Source organism: Eleginops maclovinus, chromosome 23, assembly GCF_036324505.1.
Source record: "Eleginops maclovinus isolate JMC-PN-2008 ecotype Puerto Natales chromosome 23, JC_Emac_rtc_rv5, whole genome shotgun sequence".
NCBI lineage: Eukaryota > Metazoa > Chordata > Actinopteri > Perciformes > Eleginopidae > Eleginops > Eleginops maclovinus.
Window position 1 is genome coordinate 22173043 of NC_086371.1, and position 27752 is coordinate 22200794.

The window sequence follows — 27752 nt, forward strand, 5'->3', positions numbered from 1 at the left end:
CACCTTTTGTTTGCAATTTATTGCTTATATAAACGCTCTCTAAACAATTGTTGGTAAAAATAAAATCTATCAATAATAATCATAAATAAAATCATCACAATGACTTTTACATGACATTATATTGCACAATTATAAGCCTTAACAAGAATCACAGAACACAAGTGTTGTTGTTGCTCAGTTTGTGTGTATGAGGAATGTTCCGAGGTCCTTGCTGCCTTCCAATGTCTTCCTGTATTACATCAGAGTCTTTAAATAATCCGCTTCACAAACTGATGACCTCATGATCAAGTGCTCAGAAATTGATACTCTGTCTTGTAATCTATAGACCGCCATTATTAACACAGGAACAACGTATTTGTTGTGGTACAGACCTGATGTTTCAGTGCTGTTGAAAAAAAATATATTTACAATTTGATCTTGTGAGAATGTGGACTTTCAGGTACACACGTGATCTGGCTGCCTAAAGGACAAGTTAAGATCTGCACCACAACAAAGACCATTATTTTTCTTCATTTCAAAGTCACCAACAGTGTCTCAGTCCTGAGCGACGCTGCTGCTTCCTGTCGGAGGTCGGGCATCTCCATGTCGTGCCTGCCGCGGCAGTTTGTGATTCGTCAGCTACAGAAAGGCCTAAAAGATCCTCAGTTTGTGGTGAATGAGTGTTTGTGTTCACATGTTGTCCACCTCGGCGCTGAGCTCAGGGCATACTTCCTTCAGTAACATTTCCATCAACACCTAACGGAGACAGTGACACAAAACCAATTTGTTACCGGGTGTTGTAACATATTATAAAACGAGTTTCATGCAATGACACCATAAATATTGATGCATGTGACATACTCAAATCAAAATCAGCCTTACTGACCCTGAAATGGATTTTGAGTTTGAATACTGTTCTAAAGAAGACATTCATAGATCTCCAAATATGTTTTTATTGTTTTTGCTCTTCAGATATTAAGCAAAATATGTCATATAACGTCATGACTGATACCGAGGCATGATTATGAGAAAAAGGCCTTCAAAGTTTCAGTTAAAAAAAAATATTAGCCAAAGTTATTTTAAGAGGGGGCTCAAGGATGAATACTTTTGGGGCATGGTACCCCTTGCTCCCCCCTTAGGACCATCATTGAATAAGCTATGACTTGCCTCTTCCGCTAAGTTGCACATCTGGTTTTATGTCTCAGTTTTTTTTTGTCACCTTGTATGCTCTGTTGTTAATCTTTTCTCCCTAGTGTTGAATGTCCAGATTTTTTTTAATATGTTCCATAGATTTTGAAAGTGTGCTATACAAATAATACGTATTATTAGTCGTCATGCCCGTCAATGCTGTAATCTGAATTTGATGAGAACGAGCAGGAACAGAGCGAGAGGAGACTGTGAACGCTGAAGTTGTCCCCCTGCTTTGACAAACCTCCCCAAAAAATTGTTCTTCTCAATATGGCGATAAAAGTTCTAAAAGTCAAGATTGTGTTTAAAATCAATCCCAAAAAGACTTTTGGAGCTATACCTTGATTTATATTATTAAATAGTTAAACATGTATTTTTTTGCCGTTTTGTTTATAGTAACTGTATTATTATTTAGTGTTATCAATTAAAAGTAGTTCTATGCTTTTATTTTGAAGGCACGTTTTGGCACTGAGTGATTCTTGCCTAGACATTGGACATTATTTACCTGCATATGATTCGCTTTCTGGTGCCCCAGCGGCACTTTAGTATAAGTTTTCTATTTTCTTAGATTTGCCGCTGCAGCTGACCAGACATCCAATTTATTTGATAGAGTGCGTAACATATAAATATTATTCTTACATATAGAAGATGTTTGTTAGCATTAGCCTCCTGCAGGGCATTGAAGATCTTGATGATTCCGTAGCGGGCATTCTGCTGGCCAACTAAATTTGTTAGTGCATCTGCAACAAAAAAACAGATCCGACACAAAGTTAAAAGATTAGATGTGTTGTAGGTTTCGGATCTACATGTTTTTATATGTTTCATGTTGCTACCTGGGATATTGTCAAGTAGTTTCTGTTGTGCGCGCTCCTTTGTTTCACTGCGCTCCGTGTCAGTTCGGACCTTGACGTGCGGGGCTAACCTCCCATTGGGCCAGAAGGTGTCCCTGAACACGCTGATGTACACCACCGACATCTGTTCACAGAAGATCCAGTTTACCGTGTCCCGGATCTGTCTGAGGGAACGAAAGAGAGATGTTAGCCTCGTAGCTAATTGATGAAAACATAGGAAAACGATAGCGTTGGCACTGTCATGGGAACAGCGGTTCAATCCCTTTGGTTCAGAGCGTAATACAAAACAATAATACATTTAAAATCTCTAGCATTATTGAACATCTGATTACTGAATATCTAATCCATAATCCATCAATAAAACCAGGAGGCTTGTATGGTAATTGTTTTATATTTTACTACAACTTGCATATTTTTAGATGACTTCTCTCGGATTATATAAGTATTTACATTTTATTTTTTATTTTAATAAATGTTATTCTGGCTATGTGTTGCCTCTTAAAAATTGTTCCTTTACTTAATTAAATCCCTTAAATGAATAGTGAAATAAAAAAAGAATAAAACAAATAAGAATGTAAAAAAAAACATAATAGAAGGATATGATTCAAACAAAAGCCATGTCTTTTCTGCTGTTGTTGTTTTTTGTATGTAACTGTTCCTATTAGTTTATTGTTACATCTATTGAAACCATCATGTATATTTTTCAAATTATAACAGTTACCTTCAACCCCTAATCCATTACATCAACAACAAATCTGATGTCGCCTGTTAACTTATATATAATAAGCCTAACAAAGTCAATACCTCAATTTGTAAACAATCATGATTTAGCTGTTATTTGTTAAAAATGTGTCAAAACATTCAGACCAAATTCCACCCTGCTGGCTCTTACTTGTTGATGGTTCGTCCAAATGTCACCTGGACTAGTGCAATAAGAGTCTTCCTCACCCACTTAAACACTGATTGGACACAGACAGAGAATGAAAGTGAGAAAAGGAAAAGGTCAGATCTATTCACTCAGAGGGAATCACAATTCATAACTTTGTCCCGAAACAAAAGGACTTACAAATCACACCTCCAACATAAACAACAACAGGTGTTACCTCACTCTTATCCATCGAGAAACATCTAGTGTCTGTTTTTTTTCTATATTGAAATTAAAGTGAAAAATACGACAGTGGCGCACTCACTTCCTCTGAGTTCAAAGATCTCTCCGATGAGCATGAAGCAGGGCTCAGCGAGGGCGTCCCTCCTCCCGTCCCCCTCATCCCCGTAATCTGAGAGATCGCTGTCATCATCAGCGTCCTCCTATACACAAACACACACACACACACACACACACACACACACACACACACACACACACACACACACACACACACACACACACACACACACACACACACACACACACACACACACACACACACACACACACACACACACACACACTGAGGGTGAGATACTGGCTACATGTGGGTGTGGTAAAGAGGATTGTACGTGTGTATAAAACGCAATCAGGCTTTATAAATTGGAGGAAAAGAGTGCACATGCATATTTCTGTCTTCAGCATACACAGTTTTAGTCATAAAAATATGTTATATTTATATGTCAGGTGGAGATGATACCTCAGTGTGTGAGAAGAAGTCTCCAGGCAGCTTCTCCAGGAAGGAGGCCAGAGAGAAAGAGGACTTCTTCTGGATCGACATCACCTTCGTTACATACAACATATTTATCACATTAAAAAGTGCTCCATAAAGCAACGGAAGACCTCCTCTGGAAAATGAACCTTAGAGGTGATGATTTGTTACCTTGCGACCTCTTTAGATATTATGTCATCATGTATTAGTGAGAAACAGCTAAATAAATAAAAAACAGGACTGTACGGATATTTAAAAATCATGCAGGTGTTTAATAATTATTTAGAACACACTGGAAGGAGTTTTTAAGACTCCTTTGTCAAACTCAATCTGTCTGAATTACATTAAAATAATGAATTCTAAATGAGAGTCTTACTTATGACCATAATGTATAAGTATCTCTGTCTGAAAGTGGAAAATGATGAAATTGTTACCTTGAGGTACTCTGGGGACGGGCTGAGGAACGCATAGAGAGCCTCAGACTGGCACAATCGCTCATCTGCCAGCAGACGCTACACACACACACACACACACCACACCACACACCACACACACACACACACACACACACAGAACTGAAGTCATCATCAACCACATTAAGGCAATGAACCAACAGTAAAATCATTACTAAAGTTACTGAGATGCATAATAGCTGTACAGTGTGTTGGTTACCTGGAGAAAGGCATTGAGCTGGGTTTTGCTTTTGTCTAAGAACTTCTGGTCGATGGACTTGAAGGGAAGTTTACTGAGGGAGGGGAGTTGGAGTTTCTTCAATGATGGGAAACACTGAGGAAGACAGACACACACAGACAAAATAGGATTTTAACTTAGAGAGAGCCTTAGAGAGATTTTTTTTCAATATTAGAAAATGGTTTAATTCTATATAATGGAAGCGCACATCTATTGAGTTTAACCCTTCAGGCAAAGTTAATAGGGGGGTGCAGGAACGAGTCCTAAAACCCGGGAGTGAACTTTTGACCACTTCCGGTTCCCTTGTCTCAGAGTCAATGGGATTTCTCCAGAGGATTTTGGAAAATAGCTCCAAATAAGGTCTGTTGTTGACACAAATTCAAGAGACGGGTCACGTTTTGTTCTACGACATTAAATACATCAGCAGTGACCCCCCCCCCCCCCCCCCCTCCACTGGAGATTTTTGAAGAGTTTACGTGTCTGAAAATCGATGGTTGTTAAGTAGTGGCTGAATAGGACTACAGAAGTTGTCGAGGACGTTGTACGTCCTTACGCCGTACACATAAACACTTCCGCTAAGTTTGTTAGCTCATCTTTGTAAAACGATATCAGACTGGTAATTGAAACAGCCACGACTTCTACTTAAACTCAGTGTGGCTAAAAGGAAAAGCTTTGTTAAAATATGCAAGCGTGCAAAAGTCAGTGGAAACCATCTTAATTTGGCGTGGCGTTGAAGGTCGTGCGACCCTGCTGTACTCGTCTGTAGTTCGTTTATAGCATAACGTTACCATTTTGCTTCTGGCGATTACATTTATAACTAGAAAATGATAAAAGTAGAGTAGACACATGGAGATTATCCGGCTGAACAAATTGGCATTTATAAATCCGGTTTGTTTTCCACAGATCTTATTTCTTACAATATTCCAAAATCCTATGGAGAAATTGCCCTGCTTTTTTGTCGAGGGAACCCATGGGCAGTTTACTTCCGGGTTGGCCTACAAAAATACGTCATCCCTGAACCACTATGCAGGCACTGCAGTAAAACCATAAGGAACAATGACAATTTCTATACTGATAATCCGTAAAAAATGTTTTCCATACTGGGGCTGTCAATGGTAAGCAACCATAACCAGCTAACTGCACCATCTGAACTTCTTTTGGGTGCTGTTTTTTTAATTAGTATTAAAATATTGTGGATGGGACAGCAGTGTTTCTGTCTCTGCTTTCCTCCGCTCTGCTCTGTGTGTATGTGTATGACACCAACACTCGACTCACAATAACAGAAGATATTAATGAAGGTGAACCACTTGACAGATCTTAAAGTCCGGGTTATGATAGGCCCAAACAAAACAAAAACAACTTCTCTATCATATTTGCCATAGACTGATATTTATAGAAGTAAAAGATATCTCTCATCTGTGATTGGTCAGCAAGCAGTTCACGCTTCTGCATTCCAAAAGATGAACCATTTTCAACTTTGGGCATCCTGGTCGTGCCTGAAAAATTGTTGTTTCGGAGTGCTGTCCCGCCCTAACAGTGTGGCTCTGTAGTTTGAGCGCACCATTAATGAGTCTTGTCGAAAACAATGGAAATGCACGCGCATGAATCCATGTCTGGCCCTTAGTGATGCGTTACCTCGGTGAGTTTGCGGTGCAACATCTGAAACTCCGTGAGTTTCCTCTGCACGTTCCAGCGGCTGTTAGCCATCTCCTCTGCTTCCACCAGGCTGACACACACACTGTAGGAAGCCACCGTCTCTCCACCCTCTTCTGCTGCAGCCTGGAACACACAAACACACACTGTTTCAAACACAACTGTCTAAATGACTACTAGCTTGACAAAACAATTTAATCCCTGTACATCCTTCTATGGTTGCTCCGGTGGACTGGAGGCACACTACGCTTTTCTGTTAATGAGGAATATTAGTTATGGCTAGATTGTTACTCCAACAGTAGTGGAATAAGCCATGTTTTGTTTAAGAGGATGCTAGAAAACCACCATTTGTTTACCTCAGCAGTAGTGATGGTAGCCCTCCAGTGACCCAGGTTTTCACACCACCAGTCCGTCCGGGTGATGTGCTGCTGCAGCTCACCGTGTTCTTTTTCCATGGCTCCGATCTCTTCCTTTAGTTTGCTCATAATCTGCACACACACAACACAGATTTAACTAGCATGCTAATCATAGTTAAAGAAGGAAGAGAATAAAAGAAGAATTCACATTTAGCTTGGGTTTGTGATGTTTTAAACTTCATTAAAAGTGTCATGAGTGTTCTGAACATAAATGTTTATGGAAGTCCTGAGAGGCAGAAAGCAGAAAATAAAGAATAAATGTGTTTGTTTTAATACTCCTTTTGGCCAGAAGGGGGCAACATGACACCATGTAGTAAATACTGAAAGCAGTCACGTTCTCTTCCAGAATCATTTTTATTTACCAATGCACTATAAACAAAAAGGTACCAATATTTGAGTCTTTATTATTTGATTTATTTATTCTTCTATTTATTCATTCTCAAATGCAAAAACTGTCACGAAAACCAATTTTCCCCTGGGATTATTATTTATATTTTGATTGTGTTAAGAGTGTGAACGTTAAGCGATGCTGTTCAAAATAAAATGTTTTAATACTTTTAATTTTTGTTTTACCTTTAATTGGAAATTTGACTTTGTCTTTTACATGTTTATATAAATGTATTTATTATTTTTTGTTATGTACACACATGTTCTTTTTTTTAAATACATTTTAAAATTAAATTCTCATTTTTTTATCTATAAATGTTTTTATTCCTAAATGAAGCAACCGTCTGAATACCTGCTGTAGAGAAATGAAACCTGGAAAATTCCACATTTAAAAAGGTTTAGTAGAAGACCGTTTCAGCTCAACATCTTGATACAAGATGCTCAAGAGGTCTGGATGTGCACAACTTTAATTGTGTGAAGTGTGTTTTAAGCAACCCTGCTGAGATGAATTATGAGGCTTTTTTTTTTTTTGTCACATCTGCTGTGTCACCTTTTTGTCTGGTTTGGGTGCATTCTGGATGGAGCCCAGGGCCTGGCGCTTGTACTCCAGTTTGTCGTAGAGTTGTCGGAGCTTGGTAGCAGCATAGCTGGCCTGCTCGTTGATTCTTTTACTGCCTTCATCCCCCACCTCCTCTCCTGACTCCAGACCCTGGCACTGCAGAAAAGAAGAAATAGATTTATTACAACATTTACACAAACACAAACGGTAGATCAGGGTTTATTAAAAGATGATAAGTTCTGAAGAGACAAAGTGTGTCTGACCTCTTCCTCCTTCTCCTCAATGCTGCACTGTGAGTGGCTGCTATGCTCGTCTCGTCTGATCAGCTTATCGTAGTGGTCAGAAACCAGGAAGGAGGGGTAGTACCGCTCTCTCATCGTCTCTGCCACCTACAGGAGGTATCAGAGCAACAGAAAGGCTTGATCTTCAATGTTTAACAATTGTTGCTATGTCTCAGTTTGGATACTCTACTTCTAGATGCATGTCGTGCACTGTGAACACTTTTTTGGTCCGTTAATTTGATCGTATCTCAAATCACACATGGCCGCTGTGTCCTCACCACAATTGATGAACGACGCTGACCCATCGACTAACTAGCTAGCTAAGGCTAACAATTAACGAGCTCACAACTAGCTCGCAAACGTTAACAAAGCTATCGTTTGAAGTATGAGGGCGGCCCAATTTGGAAGGAATTACCACCTGGATTTTTGACTGAATGCAATAACGAAAAATGATCTGTTTTTGAGGTCTGTACCAAACCTGGACATTTTTTAATGACTTTAAAATACAATTTGTAGGCCAGGACTGACAATACTCCATTCAGAAAGATATTTTCACATATTTTGCCTTCACCAAATTGTGTTGTTTACTGTGATTTGGATATAGTTCATATTGCAATTTCAATAACATTTGAATTAATTGTGCAGCCCTACGAGGTACCAACATTATAGACTGCTTATTTTATACAATAACATTAATAATGGCTTCCTTGACACCAAGTAATGAAAGGACATTCATGTGTAACTTCTATTTGCATAGTGTTGTGTTCACCGAAGCAACCAGAGGTGGGAAGTAGTGGAGTGCAAATACTGTTACTGTGCTTAAGTACTTTTTTCTGGTATCAGTACTTTACTCTACTACTTATTGTTCTGAAGACTTTTTACTTTTACTTCTTACATTTTTAACATAAATACTTCTACTTTCTACTTCTTACATTTTTTTCACGATCCGTGTATCCATAATTTCCTCGTCTTCTCTAAAGAAGAGGGACCAATGAGGAATTTGATTCTGCAATTTTAAATAAAGTTGAAGTTATAACTCACCTCAATTCTGTTTTGTTTTTTTAAAGCATTACCATAATAATTTTTGTGCTGTTCCAGGGAAAAGGTAGAGTCCCCCTAGAATCTACAAGGCAGCCTAGGCGTTTTTATCCCTGTTCCCACGCTGGTTCTCTTTGCTTGTGTTCTAACTGGTCGTTGTTCACCTTGGACTACCACTCTATACTTCTTTACTTTTACTTGAGTGAAGTTTAGTCAGTACTTCTGCCTGAGTATTTTTAAACACGACTATCTGTACTTTTACTTAAGTAAAGGATGTGTGTACTTTTCCATCCCTGGAAGCGACCAATATTGTCGCTAGTCCCCCTACTTTTATCACATAGGCAAGATGGCAATCATTAACGGTTAGCAGTGTCCAGACTTCCAAACACAACTTTTTGACCCTTGAGAGTGCCCCATCCAGCACTCACAGAGCATTTTGCAGTACATTGCAGTACACAAAAGAGCACATTTGAGTACAGAAGTATGCAAATTTGAGACACGGCTTTTCACATTATGAAGATTTCCATTGTTACTCTGACCTTTAATGAGGAAAGCTATTCGTCACCGTCAGTGAGCAGCAGAAGCAGCAGTTACCTGTTCCTGGAGTCGGACAAACACTTGTGTTCCTCGGTTTCCCACCAGACTCTGCTGGATCTCCTTTAGAAGGAACTTCTCCACCGGGATCTCTCTGCTCTCCACAAAGAACTTTTGATAGATTTCCCCGACGATTTGGGGCACTTCATTCTGTCACAAACGCACACAAAAAAGCAGTTATTCATGTAATTTTTTTACATTTAAAGATTCTATTGGGTCTTTGAACAACTGCTGTTGTCACATTTTATCATCAACCTCAAAAAATAAATCCTCAATTTGAACAAATGAAATCATCTCATTATATAGTTTAGTCTTCCCTCATTAAATCAACGTTCTTAATGGATATAACTCGGCAGCACAAGCCTCCCTTTGTGTGCTGTGGAGTGGGAGAGCCAACATCTTCTGACCACATGAACATTTGTGAAAGGCTCAACACAAACACAAACGGATCGAAGCTGAATACTCTGTTGTGAATCATGAAAATTATAACATCTATTTTTATGTAAATAGATGTTGACGTTTTGAAGCTTTTGACTAATTGTAAAAGTGTGGATGACCCCAGTTTGAAACCGTCCCGCTGGAATCTAATTCGACAGGCAGTATCAGAGCAATAACACTAGTCGAGGCTGATCTTAGTCCGGCAGTGGCAGAAACACGGGTTTTAGACACTACAAAATGACAAGCAAAAGAGAAGATGCTGCTTAAATTTGAGTGTTAGATTTAGAAATGTATGTTACGAATAAAGTTTGGAAAGACATTAATGTGCTTCATTTTACTAATGATGTCACACTAGAGACATTTTCACTTTGCATTTGACTTATAGGACTGCAAGTTCAAATGGCATACACAAAGACTCAATTCCAAAGCAATCCCTTCCAACTTCCACATTTCATATTTGCATTCTTTGCCTCTAATGGGACATGTCTCCATGCTTTAATGTGCCAAAAGCTCTTTATTTTTCTCATACTGTCTGTGCTGCAGCACCTCTTTTCACCCTCTGTCTGAAACCAGAGCCCAGTCTGCTCTGATTGGTTAGCAGGTGGGCTCTATTGTGATTAGTCAACCTCTTAGAGATGTCCTACACCTTAGCCTAAAAAAATCACATAACATTTTACATGCACAAAAACATTATATAGCTCGCTACAGGAAAGGGAAAACCGAAAAGGCATAATAGGGCCCCTTTAAAGAAGGAGCCTCATTCATCTGTGGGTTCGACGACAGATGGTGTTTACTCTGGGCGATGTAGGGGCTGGTTTGGAATTAGGCCAATGTGTGTTCTGATAGAGACGACAACAGCAGCAATGTTGTTTGAAAGCAACACCCAGGGCCCGGCACTGTTACAGCACACAGTAGAAAAGCATTGTCCCCCACCACTAATATCCTACTGACTTGAACTCTCAGCAGCTCTGAGCTAAAGCCTCCACAATCACCTTGTTGGCAGTTTTCAGAGTTTCCACCAGTTCCCAGAAGCTGATCAGAGCTCTCTTATCAACCCGCTCCATGTACAGTCTGAAATGCTCCCTGTAACCCGGGTTACACAGGATGTCGTCGAACTGGAGAATCTGGATGTGGGGAGAAGAAAAAAGGACAAAAAATCAGCCATGAAACTGGATTTATTTACAACGTCTGCTGTTATAAATTATACAATGTGCACATTTTTACCTAACTTCTTATGTTTAGATAATATTGTTAGTTTTAAATGAAATCCTTTGTTGTATATTTTAATTTTAACTTGTTTATATAACATCATATTTTAATTTTATTGCACATTTTTGTAAACTTCTTATGTTTATATTATTATTTTATTTTTTATCTTTTATTTGTTTGTACATTTTTTATAAAATTGTTGTGTTTATATAAATATTTAGGTCAATTTTATTTTTTCAACGTTTCACATCCGTTTGAACTTACATTTAGATTTTTAAATATAATGGTTTCTCCGGGATACATAAAGTATTGTGTTTCTGATGGACAGCATGCTTTAATCAAGAACACATCTTTTAAACATGGCAAAAATTCAATGAATTGAATACCTGACATCATTTTCTAAATCTTTTCTAAGACCACCTCCCACCTTTATGAGTCTTACCTTCTGACTCTGGGGATCGTCGCTGTCCTCGGCCCCTCCTTCTTCACTGTTCTCATAGTTTGGTCCACCGAGGAGGCGGATGCGTTTCTCACATTGTTTCTTAGCAACAGTTAGCTGATTGATGTATCGTTTCATATCTCTGGCCCGCAGCAGGTCTGCTTTCATGGCAGCTGTCTCTTTACCTTTACGATCTACGGGAAGAGGGAGAGCAGCGGGTGAAAAGACAAAGGTGTGAGGCAGTTTTGGACACTGATTCATCAAGAAAATAAATCTTGTTTTATAAATAGGCTATTTCAGGCAAACAGAGTGAAAGAAAAGTTGTTGATTTGTATATATATTTAATCATCATTTTAAGTAAATACCTAATTGAATGACTGTTTACACACTGCTTTTAATACTAACTTGGAAAAATAGGTTTTTATTATGTTTTTTTATTTTATTCTTCTCTAAATATTTGTTTCCTTGTTTATGTGTGTGTATAAACTGGCTAAAACTTTTAGTTTAGTTTTTATATAATGTGCAACCCGGTAACCAGTTTAATTGGATTTGAATCTTAATCAGTCTTCCTTTTGGCTATGCTGCCAAATTAATCTAGATCCAGAAAAAACAGAATATCATACATTAAACAATAATAATGATACCCAGCTACCCGGCTTAACCTCACCCTGCATCGCCACTTTTTCCCACCTCCATTATGAAGGTGCACACACAGTAAGTTTTCATATATATATACACAGTATATAGAAAAATGTTCTATTAGAAGTGCCATAATAATGAGATCCCAGCTTTAAACACGGCAAGTAAAAAAAGTCATCACTATAATGAATACTACCCTTTTTGCTAAATGAAGTGTAGTGTTTCTGTACCTTTCTGCTTTTTGAGTTGAGGGAGGCTGCTGATGGTGGTGGCATGAATAATCTCTACCACTATCTGATACCTGCAAAGAAAGAAAGAGATGTACAATTTCAGCTTACTTGTTGGAATCAATAACTCAAATACAAACGGGCTGTCTAGGGACGGCTGTGTCTCAAGAGATAGATGGGTCTTCCTCCAATTGGAAGGTCGGTCACGAGATCCCCGGCCCCTACAGTCAACATGTTGATGTCCTTGGTTAAGATATCTAACCCAAACTTACTCCAGAGGGCACGGCTAACGGTATGTGAATGCGAGTCAATGTCAGTCCCCCTGAGCAGCTGGTTCTTGTATGCCTCTGTATGAATGTATATGAATGGGTGAATGCTGACTGGTATATGTAAAAGCATTTTAGTGAGTTGCAGAGAGTGGAAAAGCCCTACATATATGCAGTGAGTTTACCACAGTTTAAGATGAATAAATTACTGAAATAAACTAATAAACACTGTTTGCCATGTTTCAATGGTGAAACAAGCATTCACTGTCATTCTAAATCATAGACAACATTTAACAGAGTATGTAAACATGGTGGGAACCCAAAGTAAATGAGATAGATTCAGCAACAATTCAGTTTTGAGCTCTTACTTCTCAAACTAACAAAATGTGCAGCAACATCATGTCCTTCCCACATTTGGATCTAAAATTTTGCCACACGGTCTGTTGCCATAGTAACCCCACAGCGCTGTCTGGTTAACAAGTATATTTGTGTATGTATACAGTATGGTTCATTTAAGAAGCACAGGACAGTCTGTGTGTGTGTGTGTGTGTGTGTGTGTGTGTGTGTGTGTGTGTGTGTGTGTGTGTGTGTGTGTGTGTGTGTGTGTGTGTGTGTGTGTGTGTGTGTGTGTGTGTAATGCATGCCTGAGTTGTTTGAGGAAATTGACATCAGCAGACGTTGATATCAGCTTGATGAAGTCTTCGTAGGAGGCAGCGTAGGTGTATGCTTTCTTCTGCTGCTCCGCCTGCTGCTCCCTCTGCTCCAGCTGAGACAACAGCATCCTGTTGATGGAGTCCGGGTCGCTGAGCACCTCCACCAAAGGCTTCAACACTGAGGAACACACAGAAAGAAGGTTTATATATATATCCACAGTTAATTAAGTCTGAAATTCTGAAAGTGAAAAAACATACAGTCATATAATGAGCCCCTTTTATAATAACGTCTCTATGTTACACTACGTGCTTCTATTGGCTCACGCTCTAACACATTGTCCGTGATAGGCTAAGGGGCGGTACAGCTCTAAGCGGTTGACCAATCACAACAAAGCAGCCCAGCTGAACAATCTGAGCAGAATGGGCTGCATCATACAGGCAGTATGAGAAAATAAAGACCTTTTTAGGACGTTAAAGCATGGAAACATGTAGGGTTGCCCCCAATTAGTCGATTAATCGTTAGTCGGCGCAAAAAAATATTTTTCATTAGCCGATTAGTCGAGAGAGAAAAAGGTCCATCTGGGCGCTCATGTGCTATGACGCGTCAGCCGGAAACCTCCTCAGACTTCATTCAGAACTGTGCCTGGTCCTGAAGTTAATTTTGTCAGGCAGGATATCCAAGTGTGCGATCCTTCTGAACATGTAAGGATTGAACCCCAAAAGGTGACATGCAAAAAGGTGCCTCCGTATCCACGCCATCATAACAAAACACAGACTATATTATCCCCGACAACGTGTGTTCCTTCATCAGACTCAGAGGAAAACCGCAGCAGTGAGTCAGGCAGTAGCCTAGCTTTGTATCAACATATATAAACCTGTAATAGATAATCATTCTGAGCTCAGAAAACGATCAATTCAAGCTTTCATTTCAGGATCAGGGCGTAATGTGCGGAGGGATTTTTGCCGACGAGCATATTTGTCGCTGTATCCATGTCCTGTCTAGTATTTATTGGGTTGGTATATTCAGATATGAATTGTAAAATCTAGAACTAAATGCTCAGTGTGTGTGCTCCTTACCGGAGCTTCTGCTGTTTGTTTGTGACTCATGCGCTTTCTACACCTACAATTTAATTTATATTTCAACGGTTAATTATTACAGTTGTATTCTATATTTCATGTGAAGCACAACGTATCATCCTGTTATAATAAGGTTCTTTATTAGCCTTTGAAACTGAAACCATTTTGGGAGGAGAACATTTTTTTTTAATTATGATTTGCTTTTCATAAATCATAATATATCAGATACGTGAGACAATTAGTCGACTAATCGCCTGAATTGACGACTACTAGTCGACTAGAAAAATCTTTAGTCGAGGGGCAGCCCTAGAAACATGACACTAGAGACAGAAATACTAAAATGACTAAAATATTAAAATTGTCATATTTTCCCAACCTACACTGACACATAATTGAGTATAGTATGATTAATAATGGCAAAACCTCACATCCTTGTGGGTAACCAGTTGAATCACTAAGTTGGTCACACAGAATTTCATATAATCTTTAGTTTTGTGTCCTTTTGTGTCCAAAATCAAATATCAAGCCCATAGGATGAGAAGTCTAGAATGAGACCCATTTTCCTCCAATTGTTTTAAAAGTAAGTTAGGTAAAATAACACCCTCTACTACTCTGAGTGGCCTGTAAGCAAACCGCATGGGATCAAGTACATGCAGTTTTCTTCTAGTTTCTCCGTTGTTATTAAAAAAGTGCAAGCCGTACTTGCACACACACTCACAGTACCTTTAGTAGTGATGACTTCTGTGAGGCAGCAGCGTAGTGTGTGTGACTTGGCATCCTTCTGTGGCAGCAGACACAGCAGTAGGATTCTGGCTACACAGCGGAGGAAGGCCAGCTCAGAGTCCGGACCGACCAGGCAGGGGTGGAGAGGAAACGGCCGAGTGCACTCCTCCGGCCTGGATACACACACATGGGAGAGACACACACACAAATTGAGCTACGAGCAAAAGACAGAGCTGCATTCTGGCAGATAACACTGCTACTGTTTTTCATATTCAGTGGTGTCTTCATCTCACTGTGAGTGCTAATTAAACGAAACAGGACTCGCTTGTACTGTACTTCAGTAGAATTTTAAGGTACTTGAGTACTTCCGTTTCATGTCACCTCTTACTTCTACTCATCTGCACCTCTGATAGTTCTTTTTACTCTACTTCATGTATTTGACAGCTTTAGATAAAAGTCATTTTTAAGATTAAGATCATACACAATGCATAATATACATGCTTTTAAATGTGTCACATGGTTAAAGAAGAAAAAAACAGTCGATTCAAACCTTTTTTACTTCTCGAAAGAAACCTGATAAGATGGGATCACATGAGAAGATTGTTTCCTCTAAACGTTTCACATTATTATGTCAAAGTTGAGAAAATATCTCAACAAAAATCTAAATTTAAAGGAAAAAAGTCTGAAATCTTTAATCTAATGATGTTATAACAGTCAGAGGGACCTGACCAGTAGTTTTACTTTAATACTTAAACTTCAATCGTGGATATGCGAGTTCTCTTGGAAAAATTGTTATCGAACCTGTTAATCACACGTAAGACTCAGAGTGAATACCTGAATTTAAATGTTTCAAGCTGCAGAGAAAGTGGAGCCTTTGAGGCACACACATATTTTGGAAATTCCAAAATATTATAAAGTTTTGGACATTGATACACTGAGTTTTGCAAAGAATAGTAGGATATGATGTTCATATGAATTACAGCTACTCTAGGACTCTTTCTGGGTAATTTTACAGAAGAAAATACCCCGATTAGGAATAGATATCTTATCAAAATGTTGCTAATAGCTGGCAAATCTAACACTTAATTTGGAGCAATGGATATAGATTGTTGAGGAAATTCATATAATGGAAAAACTGACACGTCACAGTTTGAAAAAAAATGGGAGGAATGATTAATAATCAAGCGGGAAGAAATACCAATTACATCTGCATTAGGAGGAGAAGGAACTAACACCTTGTGAGAATATGTCTCCCAACTGCATATTGTTTTTTTCTGTTGGTATAATGAATGTACTTGTATGAATGGTTGTATTGTACAATGCTTGTTTGACATGGTAATAATAGAAAATAATAAAACTAAGGAGGGAAAATACTTTAACTACATTTTGCTCCTACAACTTCCAGTCGTTTACATAAGTAGGACTATTCATGCAAGATTTTTACCTCTAATGGGATATTTTTGACATTTGTGATATGGGTAACTTAACATAAGTAAAGGTTCTGAATAAATCTGCAACACTGAGCCAAAATGCTTAGTTAGCCTGGGTTTATTGATTTATTATCATTATTCTTTACACAGCTTGCATTCGTTTCACTTCCTGTAATCGTCACCTCAGTGTGGTTTACGGTATTTAGGGCACCTGTATGTCTGGGTTTGTGGGTTATTTTGCTCAGATGTTCTGCTGACTGTACTTTCCGCTTTACTTTATTGTTTTTTTTTTCTTCATTAAACATTGTAGAACTTCAACGTCAAAGTGATGAGCAAAACAGTGTCTGAGCGAATATATCCATTGGGAGTTTAATCGCTACACTGCTGCGACATTATTCGTTAAGTATTGAAGCCGAGAGAGGCCAGACATCTCTGGAGTGTGATCAAATCACAAGTCTCGCCTCTCTCGCCAGGATAATGAAAGCAGAGTGTGTGAATCATCACAGTCTGAGTGTACCTGGCAGCTGCTGTCTGGAGAACAAAGGGAGGCAAAGCGTTTCTATGTTATTTACACAGTGACAGTACAGAGCTGCCATCATTTACCCTCTCTGCACACATAAGATTGGTCTCTTTTATTATACCTCATCTATTTTACGATGTTTAGACCAATGAGATGAATGCTGCATAGATTTCTTTCTTTGTAATACATGTACGGTCTTCAATACCTGTTAGATAGATACAGTATATTTCAAATACTGTGTGTTTAGTGTTTAGGCCCCTATTCTCAAGCTTCACAGAGCTTCTTTTTAATCATTATTTACCACTCTATGTATTTTAATATACATGTTATAAATGTTAGCACAATGTGCACCTTTTACTTTGAGTTCTTTTGTTTTTATGTATTTTTGTTTTTTATGTTTTAATTTCACATTATATTCTTATGTTTGTATACATATACTTTTTTTTATTACGATAGAACTTGTATAGTGATGGTTGGTTGGTTGGTTGGTTGGTTGGTTGAATGATTGTGGTTTTCTTTACATTTAAATTTTAAAAAACAGCTGACATACAACAGAGAGTCAGCAGTGAGTCCAGGCAAGTGTAAAAGACTTAGTTTTACTTGATAAACACCTTGCAACACCAAAGCATTAACTCATGTTCCATTCCCTAACTCAGACCCCAACTCTGTAAAATTGTACGTATGTTTGTACCTTGCAGATGCAGCCTTGAGGTCAGTGAAGTGTGTGTGAAGGATTCGGATGGTGTCGTAACAGACCACGTTGACGACGTCAATGTCAGCCAGCCTGGTTCTCAACTGACCAATCATCTGCCACCAGTCCTCCGACAGCATGGAGTACAACTGGCCCTCATCGTGACTCAGAGGGATGTACCAGGACAGAATGTAGTCTCTGTAGGCGAAGTCAAACACTGCGGAGAGACAGAGAGGGCGAGAAATAGAATATAATATATTGTGTCAGTCGATGAATAAGGGCTTTACCGAAGGTTGTTTTTCCACCAAAGCCTCTTTTGAGGTTTTTGAATGAAGCTTTGCATTTCACTTTTTATGACATCACAGTAATAAAAAAGATAAACTCAATTTGATTAAAGCAATTACTTCGACTTAATGACTAAAGTAAATGTTATCCCATTATTTGCCATAATGGATAAGACTCTGCTCAGAAGAGTGGGTGAGCAGCAGTGAAAAAGTTGTTTATTTAAAAGATAAAATAATAAAGAGAGTCAAGCTGATTGTTTTGTTAGATAGAAACGTTTTTAATTTTGGAAACTATTTCTTTTATCTTTTTTCAATACATGTTGACTTACAGACTTCACAAAGCTATGGAGGAACCCTTAATGTTTACTTCACATTCGGAAACAATCCTACACGGCCACCACTGGCTTTTAATTCTACAAATAGATTATTAGTGCTAATATTAGTGTAGCCTGATGTTTATCTCTAACTATGGAGAAATTAAGGCTGTCCCCGAATAAAGTCTACCTCAACTAACAATCACACAATTATAAAGACCAATGTATTAGTTGATTCGATCGATAAATCTGTAAATACGAAGTGGTAGGCAAACAATCCCGCAAAAAAATAGCTTTGCTTTAAATTATGTTTTAGTCATGGCATTAAGCATAACAAAAAAAGCATAACATAAGACAAAAAAGTCAACTAACAACAAAATGCTTACACAGTCAACTAATGGGCCAGAAGGCTGCACAAATAAAAGAACAGTTCTACACAGGGCCCTTTACACTACAATTTAATAATATACTTATGACTGGCACCTACTTTATATGTTCACCTACTTTTATAACGTCGCTACTTATTCTTATTTATATTTTTTTTTACCATGGATGTGTACCATTTTTATTTTTTTACATGTGCTTGCCTCTTTATTCTACATGGTAATCTACCTTTCTGTTTTCCTTTTGTCTGCACTGTCCCTTTGCTGTAACATCAACTATTTCAGATTGTGACCATACATTGATGATATAACAACTTATATTCTACTGTGTCATTGCAGAAAAGTGTTGCTGATCAACGCTCGTCCTATATTAGCAATTATTCTATTTCAAGCTTTCAACAAGAGGAGTTCCATTTTATTGGGAATGCTCTAATCTCCCAGGGTCCCTGAACTGCCCACCGTGTGCATTGCAATCTGTTTCATTTCTCCAAAACCCCTCTGAACACTGGTGCAGCAATTTGTAAATATAGAGGAAGTTTCATCCATCCATCCATCTTTTTTAGTATACGCTGGCTGACACATGAGGACACACTGACAGATTACTTCTCACATCCACATTAAAGTTGACAAGGTTGTGTATAGTTCTGAAAAACAGCTTCAGTTTCTCTTGAGCAAAATCTCTGCATGTTGTGGTTTTCCACAGATTCATTTGGATGTTACTTATATTTCATAGTAGCTTAATCATGCACAAGAAGCAAAACCAATGCAACAGGAAATTGCAACTAGAGTATTAAAAGTGTTCTACACAGCACTAATGAGGAATTTCTAAGGTGCAGTCAGTAATTTGGTTTATCTTTGATGAAATAAACGTGGTATGTTTCTCACTTCGAATCATAACTGAAGTAGATCCCCATCAAATATGTGACTCAATTCAATCTTTCCTTTTTTGATCGGGTGAGTAAAGGAAATATCTTTTGTAACTGTATGCACTGTAAAGAGATCTAAACATCTTGATAGCAATCACCAAAGATTGGACATGGTGGATGTGGAATTGCATGTGACACTAAAGTTATAGCAAGTCTTTAATGATCTGATCATTAAGGCTGATCTGAGCTAAGATCCTCACCTGTTTACGGAGTTAGGCTGCCCTTCATGAAAGATTTTTCTACTCGACCAATATTCATCAATTCAGGCGATTAGTCGACTCGTTGCACAATTTTTTCTCCAAAAATGGTTTCAGTTTCAAGGGCTGAGAAACAGCAATATTATAATACGTTGTGCTTCATTAAAAAAACAAACTGTAATAATGAACCTTTGAAATACAAATGAAATGTTACACATAGAAAGGATGAGTCATATAAACAGCAGAAGCTCCGGTAAAGATTCTTAATGTGTGTCGGAACAAGCAGGGATCACACACACTTAATTAAATTAAAATGTTAGTGGATATAACAAACCAATAACTACGGCACAGCGAACTGAAACACTGACGTCGGCAAAAATCCCTCCGCACATTACGCCCTCAACATGAAATGAACGCTTTAATTTATGTTTGTCTGAGGTCAGAATGATTATATATTATAGATCTATATATGTTGATACATGGCTAGGCTGCTGCCTGACTCACTGGTGATGTGTTCCTCAGATTATGAGGAAGGAACCCAAGTTGTCTGTGATAATTAAGCTCTGTGTTTTGTTATGATGCCAACTTTCGGGACGATACGCTCCTATGGCGTGGAGAAGGATGCGACTTGTTGCCAGCGGAGTTTGCTTGTCTCCTTGTGGGGCTCGAACTTTACTGGCTCAGAAAGATTCCACACTTTGGATTTCTTGCCCTACAAAATGACCTTAATGACCAATCACAGCTCTGAATGAACATTACGGGGTTTTTCTGGTTGTTTTTCTTCGACTAATAGACTAATGAACCATTAGTTGATTAAACATTTTTCATCCGACTAATGTTTAGTCGACTATTAGGGGAAGCACTATGAAGGAGTGTCAACATGAACATTTTTGGTCTGAAATAAGGTCTGTGGTTAATACAAACTGATTTTCTGCAATATATCTATATAATAAAAGAATCCCTTTGCTTTTTGTCAACTGAGCCCCGGCAAAGCTAACTTCCGGGTCGGCCTACAAAAAAAAACAGCATCACTGCACCACTGTATTGTCTGTAGGTGAGACTGTATTCGTCAGTGTGTATGGGTTAGTCCTGTGATAGCCTGGTGATCTGTGTGCTGTGTAGCCTCCAGCCCCGGACACTGAAAAGGACCCACACACACTAAAATAGTGTAGACGTGCCTACGGGAGAAGTTGGGGTTAAGTATCTTGCCCAAGGACACTTAGACATGTTAACTGCAGGGGGTGGGAACCACTGACTCTCTAACTGTTAGACCTGCAAATCTACCCCTGCTATAAGTCTACTAATAGAGGAGTCTATCTGCAGAAAGAAAATAACACTATTTTTTAGAATTGATTAAGTACATTGTCATGCACAAGATCACAGCCTCACATTCATGGATCTGTCCGGCTTTTGTTTGTTTAATGTGATTAAAATAGCTTTCCAAAAAGTCCTATTTTTATTTTATTTCATTTTGCTACATCTTCTTCTTCCTGTGTCTTTGTATGCACCACATATACCAATGCAAATTCCTCATATGTGTAAACCTACTTGGTTTATTAAACTCAATATCTTTAAAAGGTGGGCATCTCTCACTATTTTCTGACTTTCTAATATCTGTAAACAATGAGATTACCATGTAATTGTTTACTAGAAAGCAATGTTCTTCAGAAATTCAGCTTCTTATTTGACCCCTTTTCCTCATTTTACATTCTATTTTTTTATATATTCCTTCTATCTTTTCAAATAGTCAATCCTGTTTGTTGATCTTTAAAGCATTTTGAGAAAAATGTGTTTTGTGCTATTTGTGAGATCTAAATAAAGTTTGTATTTGAATTTTGCTCAGATATAGATTTTTGAAGCGTACATGTTCCTGGTAAATCCACCTCATCTAAATATTGACCAAAACCATCATGGTTATTATTTTTGCCATGATGAAACAAGCCTAATGATAGGTCACTTGCTAAGCTAATTCCCTGAACCAGAGTGCTCGATTTAAATCGATGTATAGAACGCCGATCTAATCTGTTTATCACAATAATTGACACAGCAGGTGTTGACTGTGAACCTAATAATATCATGGCACCACAAAACAAACAAAGACCTTTATAAAACACACATGGGTGGAGCACATGTAAATACACACCCTTGGTGTAAATCCTGGAACCATCTGTCACTTGGTAGCCAGACATTGTGTGTGAGTGTGAGTCTGAGTGTGTGTGTGTGTGTGTGTGTGTGTGTGTGTGTGTGTGTGTGTGTGTGTGTGTGTGTGTGTGTGTGTGTGTGTGTGTGTGTGTGCACTATGAGAGGGATCACTGACACCAACAGAGCTTCATCCGTCAGCAGTTTCCCCAAAAAACAGAAGTTATGAGTCTCCAACAGTTTCACAAACTTTTCATGAAAGTCAGCTGGGACACTTTGAAAGCTGGTTTTTGAAGACAATGGAAAAGCAAAAAAAACTGCATTTATTTTTTATGATAATACCTTTATAAGAAAATTGAAAAAAAAATGGTCTTATCTTGTGTTTTTATTTGTATTCATCTTGTATTGTCTCAAATGTTTATTTATTCAAATTGGGCCTTTGTTTATGTATTCAAAGGCTGCACTCGGAGACCAATTAATGCATTTCACGTGGTTTTTATTCATTGACAGATTAATAGATTTATTTTGTATTGGTGTTTGTGTTTTCAGTTCAAGGTTACATTTTTTCAATAACAAAAGTTGTAATAAATTCCCTTTTGTTTATTTATTATTCGAAAAGCTTACTATTGTGTTCCAGATGTTTACTAAAGCAGCACAGGCTGTGTTTATTCAACCCTAGCAGTTTCCTGCAGCCCTTAACATTTTTATATTTCTTTAATGCTGTCAGAATTACAGAAAGAGACCAGGGTGTAATAGACATCATAGAAGAAATGGGTTTTGTAAGAGTTAAAGTTAAATATTAAACCTTGTACACTAGAGCATACATACGTGTGAGCAGTAAATGTGTGGTTTTTTTTCTAAAACAACCAGTTTGATTTCTCAACTGATCTCAAGCTGAACGATGCTGGACTCAGCAGGATGTCTGCAGGAGGGACTTAGAGTTGTTGTTTATATAATACATATAATGTCTCTGTTCTAGAGGTAAACACTGAGAAGTGTTTCAGAAATAATGCTTGATGTGGTTTGGAACATAATATGGGGTTTAATCAGGGCAGCGTTTCGCTGAGTATCTCTGTTAGAAACTTCTCTCTTCAGACAGAGAGATCATGATGCTCCAAAGGGGCGTGGCCAGCTTCAGCTCAGATTTAAAGCTACAGTCACAGAATCAGCACTTCAGGAACAGGGCTGAAATAGAGGGGGATGAGGCATGCTACAATGGGTGATCTGTTTGGTATTTTGAGCAAAACAATTCACAGACAAGTTTTGTATAGATATTGCCCTACAATATATTGTTCAAATCAGGCATAATAAGAGACCTTTAAAGGAGAATGTTGGAAGTTATTTACTGTTTTTTTTGTTGCATGTGTAAGTATATACTCAAAAGTAGGAAAGAATTGACAACATTAATATTGTCTTAATTATCGCTAGTAAAAGTGTTATTGTATTAAGTACATTTTCCTGATTCAGATACTCAAATGATAGAAAATAACTAGGGTATTAGACACAGATGAGAAGTGGATTCAGACAGACCTGAACTCAAACTTAAAACCATGTACACACTCGTACAAACGAAGCTGGACATGTGTCATTTCACGTTGTCATTTTTGTGTTATAGCGTGAACAGTAAACATGAAGCTTTTAATACATGTCCCGTTTGATTTCTCAGAAGATCTAACTATCAAATAATCCAATTTAAGATACGTGACCTGTTGGTGTACTGTATTCTTTGTACTTGCTCTGTAAAAAATAATAAAAAATAACAAAAGGACAATAAGAGAATTGTCATTAACAGGCCCAATAGAGAAGATGTGCTGTAGCTGTTTTTGTTCCCATGTTTTTTTAGTGTCCACAGAAGATTTTAAACAATGATTTAAAACTTGTAGCCCCGGCAAAAATCCCTTGACAAATACCTAACTGCATTTGCATTAACATGGCCATTAAATGGACATAAAACACATTACAAAATCTCTTTGAAAAGTGATTCATTACCTTCCTTCAGGGCTTTGTCGACATTGTGTGACACCACCACCCTCCTGCTCTGGCTGGCCTCCTGAACCGGCACTAAAAAACGGGCCTGAAAAACCACAAGATCACAAACATTGATGTCATATCACAGAAGTTGACTACAGCAACAAAAACAAATTAAATATTTGGCAAATGAGGAAGAGAAGATTGATGGCTGTGTGTCTAATACAGTGGTGCAGGAATGAGTCCTAAACCCGGAAAGAGTAAGCATTTTAGCACTTGCAATTCCCTTGTTTTTTGGAATGTGTTTTTGGTACTCGGTTAACACAATCCAAGAGATTTTCACGTTTTGTTCTACGACATAAAACACGTCAGTAAATACCCTCTTTGTGAATGTCCAAAGCTTCTATGTGTTGTAAAAACAGAAGTTGCTAACAAGTGGTAAAGTAAAGTGATAAACATTAGCTTAGCGGTGTTGAAATGAAGCCATGTGACAGTGATGTAGATCTTTTTTAGCCTAACGTTAGCATTTTACTTCTCGCAATTGCATTTATGCTTAAAAAATCACAAAGTGGATTAATATGTTGAGATTATCCTGCTGAACAAAATATGTAAGAATCAAAAATGTGTCTTTGAACCTATTTTCGGCAATATTCCCAAAATCCAAGGGAAAGGAAGTGCTTGCGATGCTAACCTTTATGGCTTGCAAAAATATCTCATCACTGCACAACTTTAAAAGCCTAGAAAGTCTAAACAAAGAGGGCAGGCAGCCAAAATGTATCAAAGCTTCTACAACATGTGGACCAGATGAATGCTTGTGACAATACTCCTCCGCTGTCAACATCAATAACTCATCGAAGCTGAAAGACAGCCGCTGGGTTGTGGCAGCCCATTAGGGCCAACCACCAACCAGCAGGCAGAAAGAACACAACAGCAAAATAAAAATCAGCCTACATCTGTGTGTGTGCATGTTTGTGTGTGCATTAAAGTGGGTCTAAATCCAGCAGCATGCATGACTCCATCTCATCTATTATAGAAGAACACAGTGAGGATCCAAAGGCAGGGAAGAGAGAAGACGAGAGAGGGGGGGAAGACGGGAAGAGGAGGGGAGTAATCGAGGAGGGGAAAGGATGAATTTTTGAGAGCAAAAATGAAAGTAAAATATCAACCTGTGTCTGTAGCTGAAGTAAAGGTTAGATGCAGAAGTGTGGCGAGCCCTTTGAACATTATAATTAGCAGCAATTTTGTTTTCACTAGTGGAAATGTCATTTCGACATATCAAAAGGTCATTTAGACATGTGGGAATGTTAATGAAGGACGGATGTAAAACTATTTTGACATGACAAAAATAGTTTCACATCATAAAATATCACCACAAATAGTCACAGTACTCAGTTTTCATTAGTTAGGTTAACTATTACAACATAATAAATGAAGAAAGATGGTTGTGACTACTGTGATGTGACTTCCCAATTCAGATACCAACCATTTCATTTTGGATATGTACTTACATCATTGTAGTTTACTACAATTTCTGTCATGTTAACTAATGGAATTTCGTATTTTGATGCCTAATGTTCAAATTAGCGGTTAGCTATAAAAGTAATTGTACACATCACAAATGTATTTTTTTTTCATTTGTATAGATTAAGTCTTCAGTATTTAAATTGTATTTTAGATATGTGAAATGCAATTAAAGATCTAAATGTTATTTCACATGTCAGTATGTTAATTAAAGATAGCTGTAAAACTCATTTTACAGGTTACAAATATGTTCTACAATTGAATTTCCACGTGTTGAAAAAGGGTTGACAAGACGAAATTTGATTTTAGTTTCAGACTAACAATTATCAAAATGATAATTGTGACAAATGAGATTATAATTTTTACTAGTTAAAATTGTAATTCAGTTATCTGAAATGTACTCCTAGATATCTTTAATTACATTTTATCTAGTACCATTTCCAATTGTTTTACAAATCGGAATTATCTGGAATTCCATTTATGATAACTGCCAGATAAAACAATTGTAGATATTGGCTTCATATAAACATAACATGTCACAGTTGAAGTAGAGATACAGCTGTAGCTGTCTTTGTGTTTGAATAGTTAATGATAAAGTTGAATGGTTATATTAAGTTACTGATATCTAAGAACATTTCCACAACTACATTTATTGTTGATATTTAGAATAATTATGTTTGGTTTAAGAGAAATGCATTTTAGATATCTTCAATTTGTATCTGTTTACAGTCCACATTTTATTTACTATGATAGATAGATAGATAGATAGATAGATAGATAGATAGATAGATAGATAGATAGATAGATAGATAGATAGATAGATAGATAGATAGATATTTTGTTCCAGCAGCAGTGTCAAGCATTCTGTTTTGTCTTATTGTATACATAGTTAATTTATTCCTGCGTTTTAATTGCACCATTGTGTCACTTGCTCTGTTTATTTTTGTACTTTTTGTGTGTGTCTAAAGTATAGTGTATGTTTCAGGAGCCGGGTAGCGTTTGTGCATATGCAAATAAAGCCTACATCTTTGACTCTCATGACATATCAACTGAGCGTTATAGAGAATGAGTGCATTACCAGCAGTGTAATGAATGGGTTTAGACTACCAGGGTCTTACCATCAGCTTGTCGAAGAACGCCAGCCGTGCAGCAGACTGCCTCCTGCTCCCGTTAAAGCAGCTGACTTTGAGAGGACTCTTCCTGACCAGCAGAACAAAACTCCCAGCCAGGAAGCACAACAGGGCGAAGGACACATAGATGAACAACTTGAGGAAGAAGGAGGTGAGAGACAGGCCTCCCCAGGCCAGCTGAAACACTACTGCCGCCACCACGCCCAGGCAGAAAGCCGGGACGAACCGGAAAGAGGAGCCGAGAGAAGAAGAGGTGAGGGCGGCCGACATGGGCCCCTCTTCCCCTTCTCCTCCTCCACCTCCGGCGCTGCTACTCCCTCCAGCCAGTGGTGTAATGGTAGTTGAAGGGGTGGGCATGCTGCGACCCCACCATCCATATATGTGTCACTGCTAGAGAGGCTGAAAAGTTGGAGTCAATAAGCCAAGTCAGAGAGGTAGGTGTGCAGTCGCGATAACCCTCCACTACAACACTGTGTCCAAGACTAGGCATCCCCGCTCTGACATCTCCTCACCGACCCACGCGGTTATGTTTTCCACGCTCCTAGCATCGGCACTAGCACAGGCACGGAGCCCTGTCATCCACAACACGATACACTGGCCAGAAGAACAGGGCACCGGGCTCACCTTGGAGCAGGCGAAGGGAGCCGGAAGAAAGCAGGCGGAGGGAGACCCCGGGTGATAGCAGCAACATCCACCGTCACCTTGGAGACAAATAGGTGCAAGGGTAGCTTAGTGACTATAGCTAACCAACTGAGCTAGCAGAAAGCTTAACTAAGAAGGCAACATAAGTTGCTGTTACATGCTTTAAAACAGAAAAATATATATATAAAAAAGTAAGTAAGAAGCAGAGAATATTCTCAAAATGCTGTGACGTTTGACTTGTTAGCCGACTGCAATATCGAATGCTAGCTACCTAGCTCGCTTGCTTAATAACCAATTGAACATCAGCTAATGTTAGCGTACTTACCTATCGTCGCGAAAAGGTGTGCGATCACAAAATTACATTCTCGGTGTCCTCTCCACAACACTGTGTATGGTAAGGATTGCAATGGCGAAAAGTATTATAATGAAAAAATGTGCCAGGTTCAAAATCCCCGACAGATAAAAACAAGCAAGCCACTGTTATTTTCTTCGAACTCCAGCTGACTGACAATCTCTCAAACGTGAAAGGGTGTCAGCCAATCAGCGCATGTGTTAACCAAGGACGGTGCGCATGTTTTATAAAACAGGACAGCCCGAATGGACGGGCGGGGATTTAATTAAACTGTTGCCGTGCAGTCATCTAAATAATACCCACCAACT

General features: G+C 38.3%; 1 protein-coding gene across 1 annotated transcript; it reads right to left on the bottom strand.

Moving 5' to 3' along the window:
- snx25 (sorting nexin 25) lies at positions 1 to 27599 on the bottom strand. Its single transcript, XM_063876636.1, has 22 exons — positions 27418 to 27599; positions 26439 to 27151; positions 23821 to 23905; positions 17589 to 17805; positions 14948 to 15120; positions 13139 to 13325; positions 12232 to 12302; positions 11366 to 11556; positions 10707 to 10838; positions 9277 to 9426; positions 7627 to 7752; positions 7355 to 7519; positions 6358 to 6489; positions 5984 to 6127; positions 4331 to 4444; positions 4093 to 4170; positions 3647 to 3730; positions 3209 to 3326; positions 2911 to 2977; positions 2001 to 2182; positions 1807 to 1907; positions 1 to 735 (listed from the first exon to the last, which is right to left on the bottom strand). Exons 2-22 carry the CDS (start codon positions 26805 to 26807, stop codon positions 670 to 672), a joined length of 2952 nt encoding a protein of 983 aa, XP_063732706.1. The 5' UTR covers positions 26808 to 27151; positions 27418 to 27599; the 3' UTR covers positions 1 to 669.
- Positions 27600 to 27752: the final 153 nt, after the last annotated feature.

Excerpts from the sequence above, each read along its gene's own strand:
- snx25 (XM_063876636.1), bottom strand. The coding sequence starts at position 26,807 with ATGCCCACCCCTTCAACTACCATTACACCACTGGCTGGAGGGAGTAGC. Across the intron at positions 15,121-17,588 it reads CTCAAGGCTGCATCTGCAAG|GCCGGAGGAGTGCACTCGGC; the intron begins GTACAAACATAC and ends GTGTGTATCCAG. Across the intron at positions 7,520-7,626 it reads TTGAGGAGAAGGAGGAAGAG|TGCCAGGGTCTGGAGTCAGG; the intron begins GTCAGACACACT and ends TCTTTTCTGCAG.